Genomic DNA, 19,531 nt, shown 5'->3' on the forward strand with positions numbered 1-19,531 from the left:
TGTTGCTGGCTACAAAGCTTATCTGTCTAGCTACTGAAGCTGTTAATTCTGTTAGCTTTGATTCCTACAGAAACCCAAATGCACAGCGAATGAGTTACAAGGCATTTGTAGTTTCAATGACCATAGTCCTTGGCAAGTAAAAGGCTAAGGAGGGCAATTCTGTAGCTGTTACAAATCGCTGCCACAAAACCGTTTACGTGACAGCCTAAGGGTTTCTCTTAGGAGATCATGGGGTTAATTTACTAAAACCGGAGAGTGCAAAATCTGGTGCAGCTCTGCATAGAATCCAATCTGCTTCCAGGTTTTTCGTGAAAGCTTAAAGTGGAGTTCCACCCTTAAAAGACACTTTGCCCCATCTGCTTGCTCTGTGTCACCTGAAAAATAAATGGATAATCACGATTTTTTTTTCTTTACTTACCTTGTTTTAGAAGAAAATATACTCGCCTTACTTCCTCTTCCTCTCTCTGCGGCCGTGGCCCGCGCTGTCACTTCCTGCTTGCATTGATTCCTGGGAGCTGAGCGTCATCGCTCCCAGGAATCAATGCACCGGCCCCGCTCGTCATGTCCGGTGCAGGCGCGTCATTCCCTGCTAAACAACTTCTGGGCATGCCCAGAAGCTGTGCAGGAATGACGCGCCTACACCGGACATGACGAGCGGGGCCAATGCAGGGCATTCTGGGACAAAGAGGACACAGAAGAGGACGCCAAAGAGGACATTTTCAAGGTAAGTATTTCTTCCAAAAGGTAAGTGCGACCTGGGACAGTTCAGAGGCTATCCATTGTGGAATGCACTAGCCCTGGCTGTCCCGGGGGTATTTTTAGTGAGAAAAACTTTCCGAGGGTGGAACTCCACTTTAATTGAACAAGCTGAAGTTAGAAGCTTATTGGCTACCATGCACAGATGCACCAGTAGTTCTCAACTAGTGTTGGCTATAGATGAATACTTGTGTTACGTACAGTATGTGTTATCCCTCATATCTGCCTAAAAATAAGTCTGTTTAGCTGGAATGTAATTCAGGCTTCCATACACCCTATGTAAGCTTTTAAGCATTTACTTTTTTAAATCCAATTATGTTTAAAGAATTTGCATTTTACAAACAGATTACTTCTAGTTATAAGAACATAGCTGTCACAGCTGATACATACAAAGGATATGCTAATCACATGGTTTCATTCAGAGCAAATACCAGACTGCAAGGGAAATCATTCCAAAAGTTTATCAGTATGTTGAATACCCATATAGTGCTTGGACTCCATCAACAAGCATAGAGGTAGTAAACTGGCAATCCAGACAAATAATGAACAAGATCTGGGGCTCAGATTCACAGCTGACATCAGATTGTATCTTCGAATCAGAATTTAGTTAGGCTTGTTTCACAAGGGCTTCAGCTTGCATAAGAGCAGTGTGAACAGCAAGATTTGACAAAGCATTTGCAGAGCTCGCAGCAAGCTTTGAAGCTTTTAAAGTAGCATTCAGCTCCAGTTTGCAAATGCTGAACACAAATCCTTATGGGAGTAATGATTGCCACTATAAACAAGCTGCTAGCAGACTTCTGCAGGCTTTCAACAAGCTTCAGTATGTGCTGTAGCCTGCTAGCAGCTTGTTTAAAGTGGAAATCACCACTCCCATTAGGACCTGTGTTCAACATTTACAAACTGGAGCTGAATGGTATTTTAAAAGCTTCAACAAAGCTTGCTGTAAGCACTGCAAATTATTTGTCAAATCTTGCTGTTCACACTGCTCTTATACAAGTTGAAGCCTGTGTGATCAAGGATATAGATAAAACACCTGTAGTAAGCAAGCATGGGAGGCTTAAATCGCTTAACAGAAGGTGGCGCATTGGAGATCCATCTAAGGACCACCATTCTATGTGCATTGAAGAGTGCTCTGGATAGGGCCAAAGTAGAGTTTATCTAGCTCTGATGAGTCAAATGAATCCAAAGCACATGTAGGCAGGGTATTGTTGAGGGGATAAAGACCATATTTAAACATTTTATAATGGTTTCTCAAAAGCTCGCCCGCCTAATGCATCACCATTTACCTTTATTTAGTGCAATTAAATGTAGCTTGTAAGGAATAAGAAAATCCGTGCTTGTGGACGAGAAATAGGGCTGCGGCCTACCTCAAAATATGGCCCGAAGGCTATATCGAAATATATGGGTAAAGTGAGGTAAAGTGGCGCTGCCTAATTTAAAGTGCTAAAGAAGTAAAAAATTTACCTGTTTAAAGTGCTACAGTGTTACTTGATATCTAAAGACACAGTGTAAAAACAAGATCAAAAAAGTTCTGCAAAATGTTCTCCTATTGGAGTGTAATAAAGTGTTCCAGTGCAGATAATAAATAAGTAGTTAATTGTGCCAGTAGAAAGAGTATATATAAAGAATATATGTGTTTGAAAGCACACTTGATATAATGTATGCTTTAACCGGTATACATAGGTGAACCGTGCAATAAATTAAAATAAAATCACATCTGTGCTAATGGTAAATAAATATAGCAATAAATGTAGCAATAAATAATGCTCATGCAGTGAGATAATAGTCCCAAAAACAGCAAAAAAAACAAAAACAGCAAATCAACAGTCTTTCTCTTGCTGGGTGAATCAGTGATGTGTAAAAAAATATATATATATATTCAATAATCGGTGAAAAACAGCAATTTCGGTGACATTAAGGTGCTTCAAATCCTTTAGGGGTGATGTGAGTGGTGAGTGAAACACACAAGTGCACCCCTCCAATTGCTCCCGCACTCACCGGAGGTATGTACCCCTACAGGGGTAACAAGCCTTATTGCAGCGTGGTCTGTGAGACTCCTGAGGGAGGGGGAAGGGGGATGTCCCCCTGGTATGCCAAGGAATAGGATCTCCTTTCAAGTACAGTTGATGATGATATGTAAAGAAGAATATGCCGATATAGTGATGTACCGTTTAAAATAAGCTTTATTACAAATGGTTAAAAGTCAGGTACTCACATTAGTTCAGTAGTAACGGGCATCTAAAGCAGTGGGGGCTGCGAGTCCCTCGCTGGCGGCCGATTCCGGGACGCTGTGCGCTTCAGCGACCGGATCTGCGTTGCAGTGGGGCGGAAATGACGTTATCTTCTTTACATATCATCATCAACTGTACTTGAAAGGAGATCCTATTCCTTGGCATAACAGGGGGACTTCCCCCTCCCTCAGGAGTCTCACAGACCACGCTGCAATAAGGCTTGTTACCCCTGTAGGGGGTACATACCTCCGGTGAGTGCGGGAGCAATTGGAGGGGTGCACTTGTGTGTTTCACTCACATCACCCCTAAAGGATTTGAAGCACCTTAATGTCACCGAAATTGCTGTTTTTCACCGATTATTGAATATATATATTTTTTTTACACATCACTGATTCACCCAGCAAGAGAAAGACTGTTGATTTGCTTTTTTTTGTTTTTTTTTTGCTGTTTTTGGGACTATTATCTCACTGCATGAGCATTATTTATTGCTACATTTATTGCTATATTTATTTACCATTAGCACAGATGTGATTTTATTTAAATTTATTGCACGGTTCACCTATGTATACCGGTTAAAGCATACATTATATCAAGTGTGCTTTCAAACACATATATTCTTTATATATACTCTTTCTACTGGCACAATTAACTACTTATTTATTATCTGCACTGGAACACTTTATTACACTCCAATAGGAGAACATTTTGCAGAACTTTTTTGATCTTGTTTTTACACTGTGTCTTTAGATATCAAATAACACTGTAGCACTTTAAACAGGTACATTTTTTACTTCTTTAGCACGTTAAATTAAGCAGCGCCACTTTACCTCACTTTACCCATAAATGTAGCTTGTTGAAGAGTGGTTGAATAGTGAAGGCGCAGCAGCTCATTATTCTGGTAATCTGTATGCTCTCTCCTTCAATTAGCAAGTCAAATCAATCATAATTCGATTAAAAGGGGTTATTTTATATAGTATATTCTTGAACTCTAATTTTAAAGAGAAACTTAAAATGACCATTTCCTACACTACATATTAAAGTATTAACATATTCGGAAAAAGGGTAAAAGTAATATGGACCCTCGTTCTCCTTTTGTAGCTATAGGCATTGTGGGGAAATTACTCAAAATTTATGATCGAAGCATTGAATCCACAACTTATTTTCTCTCTTCTTTCCAGAGAAACAAAATCTCTGCAGCTTTTTTTCTAATGAAAACAAATATCAGATACTTGAGACTGACTGAAACCCAACTTTAGAGTCTGTTGTAATTTTGGTCATCTTTGAGAATCAATTACTTCACAGTACATGTAGCTAGAAAGTTTAACTTCCATAAAACTTTAATTTCCATAGTCAGGTGCACTTAAAGCAAAATATAGTTTTGAAATGAAGCACAAAATAAATCACTAAGTGTAAGTATTTAATTTGCTTGCAGAAACTGTTTATGCCCACTCCCTCTTTTATTTCCTTTGGTTTACATACAGAAATACAAATTAGTGGAATCTCCTATTGTATTATGGTAGCAAACCTTCTTAGCTATGGGAAGTGACCACCCACATGTTTTTATTTTAGTTTTGCAGGCTTGCCCAGCTGTTAGAGGCATGACAACCCCCTATAATAAGTATTTATTTCATGTATTAAATTGAATTGGGTTGTGTTATGTGGCCAGATTAGATGCAGACAGCATTTGGCTAACTACTTCCTTAAATATGGAACTTAATGTGAACTAAATAATGTATAATGCAATTATAACAGATTAAATGACTGTTCAGTGTAACTGTATCTGGCCGTCTGGTGTTACTTGTAACAATTGTTGATGATGCTGTTTATGCAAGATCCACAGACAATGCACAACATCTGAGAATAGGCTGGTTGGATTCTCACATTTTTGTATAGTTTCACTATTGTCTGCAATATTGATACTGAAGTAAACCTTTTTTTTTTTTTTTTCCTAGTGGTCAGATGATGAAAACACAACAACGCTTACAGTAAGATGTTTTTGTGGAAATCTTCCCACCAACTGTAAATTGCATGCAAGTGTGTTGGTGCTATTGGCCAGTATTACGAGAGTAATATATCTTTGTGTTCACACAGGCCCCAGAATTCCCAGAGTTTTCCATTAAAGTGCAAGAAGCCATTAATTCTCTGGGAGGCAGTGTTTTTCCTAAACTGAATTGGAGCTCCCCAAGGGTAATTATTTACTGTATTTTCTCTTTTCAGTCACATAAACATTTGTAATCACTCTTTACATCTACAGTGAATAAGCCGTTTTATTCTTTATACTATGCTGTCTGGGCAATAGAAACTATCATAAGACCAATCTTTACATCATGTGGACAGAAAATGTAGCTTAGAAAATCGTAGTTGTTGTTTTCATGCCTTCTAAACGGGACACTGTGAACTTGCACATGAAGGGAAGATGACCTTGTCTCTGCAAAGGGACTCCCTCATGACCTTTGCTGGTTCACCTTCTCAGTACCTTGCTGCTAAGTAGTTGACAAGGTTCCCCACACTTCCTGGTATAGGGGAGGATGTAGCATGTTCCTCTTTAGCAGCTATTTGCAAGGCCCGAGCACTGTCCCCTGATGAGGGGAGTGACGTCACCCCATCTCTGGGTCCAACACAGCCAATCTCCTTACTGACTGCATACTATCAAGGAGCTGCGAGGGAGCACAGGTAAGTTGAGCATAATGAAAATGTGTGAAGGGTGCGCTGATAAATAAACGTGAGCTGCAACCAAAGATCCAAATTTTGGAAATATAAAGTGAAAAGTAAATTCTGGTGCGCTAGATGATGAGATGCCACTCTCAAATGTGTGATAAACAATAGGCTAGATCAAAAACCAAAGTACCAATGATCTACACTAAATACCACATAAATAGGAGTATATAGTGCCTTACAAAAATCTCCCACAACAATAACGTGTGCAAAATAAACCAAAATGTGCAAAAATTTCAAGTGAAAATATCTGCAGTCCAAAAGAAACACAGGTGACAAATGTCCATAAAATTCAAATGATAAGTTTAGATAAATCAGAAATGGTGCTTCAGGTGACAGTCAGATGACAGATCTATTTGTCTGATGTCCCACCACCTGTGCAGGTTTGCTTCTTACCAGCAAATAAGTAATCAGGGCATAAAGACAGCCACCTCAAGAGTGAACTCCTCGTGTTAGAAAGAGAGGTATATATGTGTTTACCCACACCTCCTAAAGGAGGTGGGTGAACCTCTTACCAGATAACGGAAAATCTTGGGCCTGTATATATTCCCTATATGGGAATCTCTCCCCTCCTCTCCGGATTATCTCTGGGGTGAATGTGCTGATGATTTCCTATGGTCTTACGCTGTTCAGGTTCCCAGTATTCTCACACTTGTCTTGGAAAGGTGGTGTCACAGCTCCATGGATCCACTCACTTCTGGGAAGCAGGCTCCAAACATGGACAGCACTTGTGAGGAACAAAGCCTTGATTACACTGCTGTATGCGCTGCTGGTTAGCACCCACTTTTTCACCCCAAAAGATCCATGGAAGGGGCTCCCTGCCTTATCAGAGTATTTAGCATCCCGAATGCAGGAGAGGCTGCACCTGCAAAGAAAACCACCCACCAAACCAAAGGTGTATCTTTTGTGGGAGATTTTTGTAAGGCACTATATACACATATTTATGTGGTATTTAGTGTAGATCATTGGTACTTTGAGAGTGACATCTCATCATCTAGTGCACCAGAATTTACTTTTCACAAGTTGAGCATAATGTTAGGGGGGGGGGGGGCGCGGGGAAATCGCCTTTTCAGAGCATAGACACATAGACAATGTAGCTGTGTCTCTTTAATAATAAGTTAAGTCTAATTTAAAAAGATTGACTTTCTAACCAGATGTATAGGTCATATTCCAAGTAGTCATGTTTCTAAGGAACAGAACAACAAATAAATAAATAAATGCAACCACATTTAATCTCAAAAATCGAGATTGCGTTTTTTGTTTTTTTTCATGATTAATGGTGCAGCTTTAGTTGATATATGGGACTTGTAGTCTTTTCACTCACATAACCCTATTAATGGATCACATGAATGTACAAGCAGAGCCATGTACAGCCAAGCTAAGTTCTAAACTGGTGTATGCAGGGAGAAGAACCCTGCAATTCAGGTAAGTAACTTGAAATGTGGTCAGAAAGGTAGACTATGCTTTTAAAGCCAAAGTTTATTCTGCCTAGATTTCTGCCTTACCTGGTTCCCACTTTTAAGTGCTGTTGACTAGTGAAGTTTACTAAAACCCGGAGATCCATTTTATGCCAATGTTCTTGTGGCTGTCTGTCTGGTTCATGATGCATTCAAAGGAGACGGACAAATGTTTCTAAGTGCAGCCTAAAAAATCAGACAACCCACCTGTAATGTACACATGCAGTTCACAAAGGGAATACACGTAAGTAAATAGAAGACATCGGATTCTGTAAGTCACTATTCGCTAAATACTGTTTACACGGAAGATACACTGTTGTGCTTATTTGCTGAGATTTCTGAAATGCTCTGCTGACTCGGCTTAAATCATAGATAGGCTTCAAGCTTATATATTTACATGGGTCTTTATGCTTGACTGAAGCATAAATTCCAGAGAATTTCTCTGGTTACTGTAGAGTCCTGGCTGTTGTTTTAAGATGATGTTAAAGATCTCATTTCCAGGGTCATTGACAGCAGTTAAGGTCTGGCAAGGTTTCAAACTGTGTTCCACCTAAAGCTACAGAGAAACCTTCAGAAACAAAATTGTTACCAAAATGTGTTAAGAAATTAAAAAAAAACAATATGTGCTTTTTTTGTTTTTATGACCTTCCTTTATTTTTACGGCATATGTGATTCTAAGAGAAAACTTGCTCCAAATAAACAACATAGTGCTCATATATATTGTATTACAATCTTTTGCAATAAACAAATATCTGTGCTACAATGTGGCATCGAATTTAGGTCTGACTAGGTGCAGATCTGCACATGGGGCTGACTCAGTGCCATCTTAAGAGCCTTATAGGCCCCTGGGCAATGCAGTGCACTGGGGCCCCCTGCCTACACAATCACCCACGAGAATATAAATGCAAATTATCGATAAGGCGATATTTATTTTTATTGGTACCTCAAACAAGAGTCTCTTGTAGTATATAGAGTCCCTCTCTCCCCCCCCCCCCCCCCCCGCTCTATGGTTTGTTGCACAGTAATAGCTCACTGTGCAATATGCACCTACTGAATAGGCCTCTGAGAGCTTTGTGTGTTTGTTTGTGTGCACAAATGTACATAGTGCAGTTTAAATTGTTTGATCTGTGACTATTTTTTGCCTTGCTCCACTAAAATATACAGTTTGAATGGGCAATAACATGATTTTTATCTCCATATGTAATTACGTCATTATGTAATTACTTTACGTTACCCATACGATGGATGGTCAAGTACTTTCCTATACTGTGTACCGATACTTTACGATGGGATTTGCGTCAGTACAAAAAAAAAAAAAAACTTGCCGCAAATCGCACTGTGAAATAAATGTGGGGTGGTTCTGTATCTCCCCTATTATAAATCTGTATTATCTTGTCTATTCCTATGACTGTCTAGTCTATCAAAGCTCACATATATGTATGTGTGTGCACACATGTGTCTCTGTCTTTGTATATATACAGTGGGTACGGAAAGTATTCAGACCCCCTTAAATTTTTCACTCTTTGTTATATTGCAGCCATTTGCTAAAATCATTTAAGTTCATTCTTCTTCCTCATGAATGTACACCTAGCACCCCATACTGACAGAAAAACACAGAATTGTTGACATTGTTGCAGATTTATTAAAAAAGAAAAACTGAAATATCACATGGTCCTAAGTATTCAGACCCTTTGCTGTGACACTCATATATTTAACTCAGGTGCTTTCCATTTCTTCTGATCATCCTTGAGATGGTTCTACACCTTCATTTGAGTCCAGCTGTGTTTGATTACACTGATTTGGACTTGATTAGGAAAGCCACACACCTGTCTATATAAGACCTTCCAGATCACAATGCATGTCAGAGCAAATGAGAATCATGAGGTCAAAGGAACTGCCTGAAGAGCTCAGAGACAGAATTGTGGCAAGGCACAGATCTGGCCAAGGTTACAAAAAGATTTCTGCTGCACTTAAGGTTCCTAAGAGCACAGTGGCCTCCATAATCCTCAAATGGAAGATGTTTGGGACGACCAGAACCCTTCCTAGAGCTGGCCGTCTGGCCAAACTGAGCTATCGGGGGAGAAGAGCCTTGGTGAGAGAGGTAAAGAAGAACCCAAAGATCACTGTGGCTGAGCTCCAGAGATGCAGTCAGGAGATGGGAGAAAGTTGTAGAAAGTCAACCATCACTGCAGCCCTCCACCAGTCGGGGTTTTATGGCAGAGTGGCCCGACGGAAGCCTCTCCTCAGTGTAAGACACATGAAAGCCCGCATTGAGTTTGCTAAAAAAACACCTGAAGGACTCCAAGATGGTGAGAAATAAGATTCTCTGGTCTGATGAGACCAAAATAGAACTTTTTGGCCTTAATTCTAAGCGGTATGTGTGGAGAAAACCAGGCGCGGTATGTGTGGAGAAAACCAGGCACTGCTCATCACCTGTCCAATACGGTCCCAACAGTGAAGCATGGTGGTGGCAGCATCATGCTGTGGGGGTGTTTTTCAGCTGCAGGGACAGGACGACTGGTTGCAATTGAGGGAAAGATGAATGCGGTCAAGTACAGGAATATCCTGGACAAAAACCTTCTCCAGAGTGCTCTGGACCTCAGACTGGGCCGAAGGTTTACCTTCCAACAAGACAATGACCCTAAGCACACAGCTAAAATAACGAAGGAGTGGCTTCACAACAACTCCGTGACTGTTCTTGAATGGCCCAGCCAGAGCCCTGACTTAAACCCAATTGAGCATCTCTGGAGAGACCTAAAAATGGCTGTCCACCAACGTTTACCATCCAACCTGACAGAACTGGAGAGGATCTGCAAGGAGGAATGGCAGAGGATCCCCAAATCCAGGTGTGAAAGACTTGTTGCATCTTTCCCAAAAAGACTCCTGGCTGTATTAGATCAAAAGGGGGCTTCTACTAAATACTGAGCAAAGGGTCTGAATACTTAGGACCATGTGATATTTCAGTTTTTCTTTTTTAATAAATCTGCAACAATGTCAACAATTCTGTGTTTTTCTGTCAGTATGGGGTGCTATGTGTACATTCATGAGGAAGAAGAATGAACTTAAATGATTTTAGCAAATGGCTGCAATATAACAAAGAGTGAAAAATGTAAGGGGGTCTGAATACTTTCCATACCCACTGTACCTGTGTGTGTGAATATATGTTACTTTTAATCCTGACCCCACTATTCCTGTACCATGAGAACTGCTTTTGTAGGGCTTGTTTGTGATAGCAGCAAGGACTGCTGCTCTTCTGAAAAGCAACCCATGCTCAGATCACTTTTCAGAGGCATTTAACAGGTGGTAAAGAGGCATTATGTTGCCTCCTCCCCACCTGTTTTAAGCCCATAAATTCAGCATTACTACACCGCAACCATATAATGCACCCAGTTGCCGGGTGGTTGCAGTGCAGCCCTATTTACCCTGGGTGTACCTCCAGCTGCAGCCTCAGCATGTGTACACCCCCAGCTGCTGCCCCTGCAGCTAAAGGGGGAGAAGTTGGGGTTGGTAAAATCAGCTCAACCATGTGTGTTTACCGTTCCTCCAACCTGACATGTGAACAATCCCTTTTGTTCACATCTGTGTGGCTGTGTGTAGCACAGCTTATTCATTTCAATGGGCTTCCTTACTCGCAGAAATGCAGGGAAAGAAGTCCCTGACCTTCTTTTTTTTTTCTTTTTATTGCGCTGCACCAAAAGCACCCCATGTTTGCCAATCTGTGGGGTGCCATTTAAGAGCACAGCATTTGTCTATGTGTCAGGAAAAAACGCGGTTTTGTGCATGTTCTGCAACATACAGTAATGTGAACCAAGCCTTGGACTGGGGTGCCTCAAGACTGAAAATACTTTTCAAGGGCCCCCAAACTGGAAAAAGGTTGAGAAACACTGATATGCACCATATAATCAGCGTACACAATAAGTAACTGCAGGCTTCCCAAGCATCAGCTAACACAAAGAAGTAAGGCTTGAGGTAGGTAAGGAAGGTAGAGATTAGATTGATACACGGCTCCCATACTTCAGTTGAAAATCGTTAGAGATGATGGACAATTTTTCATTCATTAGCATCAGATTTAGAGGACTTGACTTCATAGAAGGGGACAGAGGATTTCCTCCATGCCTTGGCTATTTTGCTTGGCATCCTTGGGAATGATGAAACTGATCCATTTGATGGGGATCACACAGACATTTCTTCTTTTATAAATGGAAACTTTCTGTAATAGGGTTGCCCATTTGTATTTTTAAACGCGGTCTTCAAATAATTTGTATTTTTTGCCTAGAGTTGCTGCTACACAAACATTCTAAACACGTCTACTAAAATGTGTAGGCTTCAGGAATGGGCATTGAGTATTTTTTCTGTTATCACATACACACACTTTGTGCTTTAAAGAGTATGTAAACCCAACATATTGCTGATATATACCCGCTGTACCATGTATCTGTATGGAAAAGTATCCTGCTCTTTGTATTACTTCCTTTGTGTGAAATTCCTGGTGTTCCTGTCAGTCCCTCTATTTTCTTATTAAAACTGACCACACTAAGCAGGACAGCTCAGCATGGTCAGTTCTCTAGCTATGCTGGGAACTCTGTATGCTTTCCTTCAGTGATCAGACCTGACAACCCCCCCCCCCCCCTGCACAGCCTTTAACTGGGAAGCTCAGTGTGCTGTTGCTTCTTTTAGCTCAGCTTTTATGCAGCTGAGAACAGAAGGAATGTGATCACTTATTTAAAAAAAAAAAAAAGGTATTTATAATTTTTTTTTTATATCTCCTCCTCGTCCTCCGATACGTCCTCCGACAGTTGCCACCACCTCTAAGTAATCACTATTGGGTATTGACTTCCGCTCCGCAGGAGTAGCTAGGTATAAGACTTAGTCAAAAGAACAAAGCATTTAGCATAGACACACCCATGAGGGCTGTCCCACTGGTCAATACCCCACTGCAGCGATCCCTCCCAACTCAGTTTGTCTCTGCCTAGCGTCAGGAGTAGTCAGGCTTCCCTGTGCTGGGGCTTTCAGTCTCAGCCTTCTAATCTTTTCTTTTGATTTTTATTTTTAACCACTTTACCACCGGAGGGTTTTTCTGTCTTACGTCCAGGCCACTTTTTGCGATTCGGCACTGTGCAAATTTAACTGACAATTGCGCGGTCTTGCGACGCCTTACCCAAACAAAATTTATGTCCTTTTTTCCCCACAAACAGAGCTTTCTTTTGGTGGTATTTGATCACCTGTGTGATTTTTACTTTTTGCGCTATAAACAAAAAAAGAGCGTAAATTTTGAAAAAATTACAATATTTTTCAAATTTTTTTATATGAAACTCCCCTCCAAAAAAATGTAAAAATCAAAATTTTTTTAAATTTTTGGCCAATTTGTCTTCTGCTACCTATGTTTGGTAAAAAAAATCACAATAAGCGTATTTTGATTGGTTTGCGCAAAAGTTATTGCGTTTACTAACTAAGGGAAAGATTTCTGTCATTTTTGGTCGTTTTTTTTTTTTTTTAACGAGTAATGGCGGCGATCTGCGATTTTTTTTTTTTTTTTTTTTTTTTTCTCGGGACTGCGACATTGCGGCGGACAGATCGGACCCTTGACTGACATTTTTGACACTTTTGGGGGTGCCAGTGACATTACTACAGTAATCAGTGCTATAAATATGCACTGTTACTGTAAAAATTACACTGGCAGGGAAGGGGTTAATTTTATTGGAGAGGGAGGGGTTAATGTATGCCTGGTGCTTACTAACGTGTGTGGGGGGAGGTGACTGAGTGACACAGGGACAGATCGCAGGTTCTATGCTGAACCCTGCAATCTGTCACTGTCTGTCACTAAGGAGATCCGCTTGCTTTGTTTACACAAGCGGGCGGATCTCCAAACTCGATTCCCCGACGATCGGGGAAGAGCGGCGGTATTTACCGCCGCTCCTCCCCTGGCCCGACTCCCGCTGTGACTGAATACAGCGGGAGCGAGCCTCCGGTGGTGCGTGTGCGCCGCCCACAAGGGGAGGAGTCCAGCGACGTAGGTCTACGTCGCTGGGCGGGAACTAACCACTTTGCCGCAGTAGAGCTCGAGTGAGCGGTCGGCAAGTGGTTAAAGTGTCAGCCTTTTCTTTGCTTTACTAGCTGTTTATTTTGTCAGCTTAGTTTAGTCGGATCTTCGGATGAAGATGGATTCTGCGGAGCTGGGAATCGTACTGGCCGCCCTGGCTCTCCAGGGCAGAGGGTCAGAGGGATCCCCAGCCCGCCATCGAGCGTTCGGCCATGTGTTCGTCCTGGCATTATGAACGACCCATCCCTGCTCGCAGCAGGGATGCAGCCTGTGAGGTGGCTACCTCACTGGACACATCTGCGGTGCTGCAGTGTCCTGTCCTTGGCTAACGGCATTCCCTGTCAGATGAGGACAGCGGCTTTCCGTTCATAGAGGCACCCCACACCATCTGGTACAGGTAAGTACTTCTGTGTGGGGCCTCTGTCTGGGGTGGCAGTCCTGTGTTGCTGTGTGTTCCCCATGTCTGTGCGTGTGTGGGGCTCCCTGATGCGATCCCTGTGGGGGTCGCTTGTACATTCTCTGCGGTGCTGTGTGTTTTTGGGGGTCCCTTTCCCTGTGTCACTTCAGTGTTTTTAGGGGTGCAGACTGCATGTTCGGTTGGCCGCAGCGGGTAAAAACCACGCGGTCCGCCATTTTTAGTATGGGCAAGCATGTCTGGCTTCACTATGGGCTTATCTGCATGCTGTTTTGGTGCCATCTTTTGTGTGGCAAAACGATGTTCCGAGCACATGTTCGGCGGCCATCTTGCCGAAGCCTCCCATTCAGTTCTATGGGCCGCCATTTTCCCTGGGTCTTGCAGCTTTTAGTTCAGCCTCTGATGACCTCACTTCCTTTTCCTCTGAAGCAGCGATCGATGTGGTAGCACTCTGTGGGGGGCTCTGCAGACTGTCTCTTCCATAACTCTGTTTTGTCCTTCCTGGCTCAGTTTCTTCTCCTTTTTGGGGGGTCTTTGGTCACTGTAAATATAGCGGTGGGCTGCGCACTCCGCAGCGATTTTAAAGGGCCAGTACCTTTTATTGCACTGTTGTTTTCTAACTTGGGCAATGGAATCTCAGGACAGCAAATTCCCTCCAACCCTGGTGGAGGACCCCAGTCCTGCTGTGGCCCCTGTTATACCTGATTTGGCCGCCGTAGTGGCGTCTTTAGTGTCCAAAATGGAGGTGCTGATGACTGAACGTGCTGCTAGGAAAAGGCCCAGATTATCTATCTCCTCTGATTCAGATGTGGCTGCTGTGGCGGGCGTGCCCTTTTCAGGGTCTCGCTCATCCCTGGACCCTCTGGGGTCTGAGGGGGAGGCGGAGGTGGAGGGGGTTGATGATTCTCCCCCGGGGTTGCCTGAGGAACGCGTGACCATGGATGAGTTGATTTCTTCTGTGAAAGAAACATTTCACTTGGAGGATGAGCCCAGTCCTCCGGGCATTATGTCCTCTTTTGGTACACACAGGACCCGCAAGTCGGCGCAGGTTTTTCCCTGCCCCGCTGTGTTTCATTACACTGTGAATGAACTGTGGCGCACTTTAAAACGTCCATTCACGGTACCTAGTCGGTTTAAGTTGCTTTATCCCTTTGCGCCGGCTACGGAATCGCGATGGTGTGTGCCTCCACAGGGGGATCACACTGTGGCCGTGTTAAACAAGGCTACCTTGATTCCTACTGAGGAGACCCTGGTTTTTCAGGATTCCTTCAGACAGAAGGTTGGAGTCTCCTAGTCCGCCATTCCTACACGGTGGCGGGTTCCTTGCTCAAACCTGTTTTCGCGTCCGTTCTGGGGGCTCAGGCGGTGGCTGATTGGACTAAGGTGCTTAGATGCAACCTCGCGTCTGATTCTGCCCCGCCTGCCACGCTGGCTATGGTGGATCAAATTCACCAAGGAGTCATGTATTTGTGCGATGCGGCCTTAAATGAGGCCCCTTTGGTAGCACGCCTATCTAGCGTTGCGGTGCTTAACCGTTGACTGATCTGGCTGAAGAGCTGGTCGGCTGACCAGACATCACGGAATACAGTTGCTGATTTTCCCTATGCTGGTTCTCGCCTTTTTGGCGAGGCGTTGGATACCTTGGTAAAAGGCGTCACGGAGGCAAGAGCACCATGCTGCCCCAGAACCCGAAGAACAAGTCCTTTCGTGGCAAGCAGGGTTCCGCTTCTCGACCCAATCAAGGGTCCTTTCGTGCCTTTAGGAATCAAACCAAGGGCAAGCCCTTCAAGGGCCAAGGTAGCCAGAAGAAGCCCTGGGCGGGCAAGCAGAAGTCCGGCAATGCAGGTGCGTCGGGTCAATCCGCCTCTGCCTTCTGGTGGGGGGACGTTTGCGCGTTTTTCCTCCAACCTTGGCTGCTCCGAATTCCGGACAGGTGGGTTCAGAAAATCATTCGCTCAGGGTACAAGATCAAATTCCTTTCCTGGCCGGCGGACAGATTTTTCCCCTCAAATCTTCATGTAACCCCAGGGCGCCTGCAGGACCTGCATCAAGCGGTGCAGGACCTCCTTGCTCAGGGGGTGATTGTCCCGGTGCCTCATCGGGACAGGTTTCGGGGGTTTTATTCCAATCTGTTCACTGTGCCCAGAAAGGAGAGCAAGGTGCGTCCTATTCTGGACTTGAAAGCGCTGAACCACTTCGTGTGCGTTCAAAAGTTCCGTATGGAATCCCTCCGCTCGGTGGTGGCCTCCCTGAGTCCAGGGGAATTCCTGGCCTCTATAGACCGGAAGGATGCGTACCTACACATCCCCATTTTCGAGGGTCACCAGAGGTACCTTCGGTTCGCAATAGCAGAGGACCACTATCAGTTTGTGGCATTACCTTTTGGTCTCGCTTCGGCTCCAAGGGTCTTTACCAAAGTGTTGGCGCTTGTTCTGGGCCTGCTAAGGGCTCAGGGCATTGCGGTCTTGGGATATCTGGACGATCTCCTCTTAAGATCTAGTGCCAGCCAGGACCTACTGCGCGATCTGTCCACTACGGTACAGACACTCCAGGAGTTTGGATGACCATCAACGTACAGAAGTCGACCTTGTCTCCTTCAGTTCATCTTCCCTATCTGGGAATGGTTCTGGACTCTGCTCAAGCAAAGGTGTTCTTGCCGGAGGACAAGCTCCGGACCTTACAGGAGGAGATCAGGTCCCTCAGGGACAAGCCATCCTCATCACTCAGGACCTAAATGCGGTCCCTAGGGTTGATGGTATCGGCCTTCGAGGCGATCCCATTTGCTCAGTTTCACACACGGTCTCTTCAAGCGGAGATCCTGGCCAGGTGGGACAGGCTACCTCAGTCCTTGGATCTGAGTGTCTCATTGAGTCGCCGAACCAGAATGGATTCTCTGTGGTGGCTTCAGTCCCCGGCTGTGTCAGAAGGAAAATCCTTCCGTCCGTTGCTGTGGACGGTGATTACCACGGATGCCAGCCTGTCGGTCTGGGGGGTGGAGTCCTGGGCAACCTGTCTGCCCAGGGCACTTGGTCGGGGGAGGAATCCTCCCTTCCGATCAACATATTGGAATTGAGAGCGATCAAACTCTGTCTCTTCCAGTGGTCGGATCGACTTCGGGGCCGTCCTGTTCGGGTACAGACGGACAATGCTACCGCGGTGGCTTACATCAGCCACCAAGGGGGCACCAGGAGTGCCCGGGCGGCCCGGGAGGTGACCGACATTCTGTCTTGGGCCGAGACTCATGTCCCGCCAATTTCAGCAGTTCATATTCCGGGTGTGGAGAATTGGCAGGCCGACTACCTGAGCCTCCAGACCCTGGACCAGGGGGAATGGTCCCTACACCCGGAGGTCTTCCAAATGCTGTGTGCGAAGTGGTGATCCCTGGACGTGGTTCTGTTCGCGTCTTGGCCAAATCACAAGGTGGAAAGACTCGTAGCAACAACGCGCGATCCGTGGGCGGACGCCTCGGATGCGTTGGTGGCCCCTTGGCATCAGTATCGTCTGATGTATGCCTTTCCTCCGATTCAGTTGTTGTCCAGGTTCCTTCGCAGGTTATCCTCGGAACCGAACTTGGTGATTCTAGTGGCGCCGGACTGGCCACGTCGGTCCTGGTACGCCAACGTTGTTCACCTGCCGGTCGAGCCTCCTTGGCGGCTGCCAGTGCGGGAAGATCTACTGTCTCAGGGACCGATCTTCCATCCTGCTTTACAGTCGCTGGCTTTAATGGCCTGGCTGTTGAAAGCCAGGTCCTGAGAGACAGGGGTCTCTCCTCAGAGGTCATTCCTACTCTTATCAAGGCTAGAAGAGCCTCATCTGGTAAAATCTATTACCGTACCTGTAAAGCCTATTTCGCCTGGTGTGAGTCCAGGGGGTTCTCCCCTCGCTCATACTCGGGGACGAGAGTGTTGGCTTTCCTTCAGACTGGTGTGGACCAGCGCTTGGCGCTGGCCACGATTAAGGGTCAGGTTTCTGCACTGGCTGTTCTTTTTCAACTCCCTGTGGCGTCTCATTCCTTAATTCGCACCTTTATTCAAGGTGTGCGACATTTGGCTCCTCCCCGGAGGGAGCCTTTGCCTCCATGGGACTTGAACTTGGTTCTGTCCGTATTACAGCGTTCTCGCTTTGAAAACATCCGGGAGATATCGTTACATCTGCTTTCTAAAAAGGTTGCCTTTCTAGTGGCGATCACTTCGGCTCGCAGGGTGTCCGAATTGGCGGCGTTGTCTTGCCGCTCTCCTTATTTGGTGGTTCACAAGGATAAGGTGGTCTTGCGACCTCATTCGTCTTTTCTCCCTAAGGTGGTCTCTGATTTTCACCTTAATGAGGACATTGTTTTGCCTTCGCTCTGTGCGAAGCCCAAGCATCCTAAGGAGGTTCCAATGCATTCCTTGGATGTTGTCAGGGCGATTAGGGTATACCTGCCGTCCACTGAGTCCTTTTGGAAATCGGATTCCCTCTTTGTCCTTCCTGAGGGAACTCGGAAGGGCATGGCCCCGTCTGCGGCGACCATTGCCAAATGGATCAGACAGACCATTGAACAGGCCTATGCTTTGAAGGAACGGGTTCCACCCTTCCCTGTTAAGGTGCACTCTATCAGATCATTGAGTATGTCCTGGGCCTACCGGCATCAGGCCTCGATGGCCCAGGTGTGCAAGGCTGCGACTTGGTCGTTGGTGCACACCTTTTCCAAATTCTATAAGGTGGATGTTCTGGCATCAGCTGATGCCTCCTTTGGCTGCAAAGTTCTCAGTGCGGCAGTGCCATAGGGGACCCTTGTTGTTTTGTGGGTCCCTGGCTGTTGGGGTGTTTATCCCCTGGATATTTGTTTTTCGTGGGTTGTTGCTCCTGTTGAGCATTTTCTATTGCCCAGAAGGTTCTTTTGCGTGTAAGATTCCTTTCTCTGATGTGGGTACTGCGTTGCCTTTTCTGCGGTTGCGTCTCCCACCCCTCATGTCTACACTGCTTTGGGACATCCCAATAGTGATGACTTAGAGGTGGCGGCGACTGTCGAAGGACGTAAGAGAAAACTGAATTTTTGTAAAATCTTACCATAAAATTCCTTTCTCTGAGTCCTCCGACAGTCGCCACCCCCGCCCCTCTTTTGGGGTTTTTTCTTGTACACCTACTGCTATTCTACCAAACTGAGTTGGGAGGGATCACTGCAGGGGGGTATTGACCAGTGGGACAGCCCCCATGGGTGTGTCTATGCTAAATGCTTTGTTTTTTTTTGACTAAGTCTTATGCCTAGCTACTCCTGCGGAGCGGAAGTCAATACCCAATAGTGATGACTTAGAGGTGGCGGCGACTGTCGGAGGACTCAGAGAAAGGAATTTTACGGTAAGATTTCACAAAAATTCCGTTTTTTTTTTTTGTTTTTTTTTTTATATCTATACACAAAAGCTTTGCGTTTTTATTTCTAATTTAAAACTGAATAGATTGTTTTACAAGGTAATCATTTACAATCCCTTTAACTGTTAGGCCTGAGTTTTTTTACTGAAATTAGATGCATTGTTGTCTATGGAACGTTGCACACAGCTGAGTAATCAGTAATACAGCGTTGAGTACAGAGCAGTAAAACAAAAATTAGAAAATGTTACGTCTGAGTTCAGTAATTTACTCGTTTAAGGTTTACCCAAGTATATTAGAATACTGGCAATAAAGAAGATTTTTACTCCTCTGTACTGATCTATATGCTTGCACACCCTTACTAGCCTATACTCAACATTACTCAGGTCTTTACAAACAGTTTTTGGCCACTTGCACACGGACATCACATGTTTCTGAGTAGACATCAGTATATTATGACGCCTGTGTGCAAGGCGCCTTAATCGTTTAGAGCAGTGTTTCTCAACTCCTGGTCCTCCGGACACACTAACAGGCCATATTTTAAGTATTACCTTGGGGAGATGCAGACTAG

General features: G+C 44.6%; 2 protein-coding genes across 4 annotated transcripts in view; one reads left to right on the plus strand and one right to left on the minus strand.

Moving 5' to 3' along the window:
- Positions 1–19,531, minus strand: part of UPF2 (UPF2 regulator of nonsense mediated mRNA decay) — a gene marked incomplete at its 3' end in the record, with an annotated part of 673,568 nt that overhangs the window by 347,186 nt on the left and 306,851 nt on the right. The gene's annotated exons all lie outside the window — the stretch shown is intronic.
- Positions 1–19,531, plus strand: part of CDC123 (cell division cycle 123) — a 131,287-nt gene that overhangs the window by 14,579 nt on the left and 97,177 nt on the right. For both annotated transcript variants that reach the window (XM_082256970.1, XM_082256971.1), the window contains exons 4-5: positions 4,940–4,972; positions 5,079–5,174. In XM_082256970.1, coding sequence (XP_082113096.1) covers positions 4,940–4,972; positions 5,079–5,174 — 129 coding nt within the window. The remainder of the gene's footprint in view (positions 1–4,939; positions 4,973–5,078; positions 5,175–19,531) is intronic.

This window comes from Pelophylax lessonae (assembly GCF_965119305.1).
Source record: "Pelophylax lessonae genome assembly, chromosome: 4".
In the NCBI taxonomy this organism is placed as follows: Eukaryota; Metazoa; Chordata; class Amphibia; order Anura; family Ranidae; genus Pelophylax; species Pelophylax lessonae.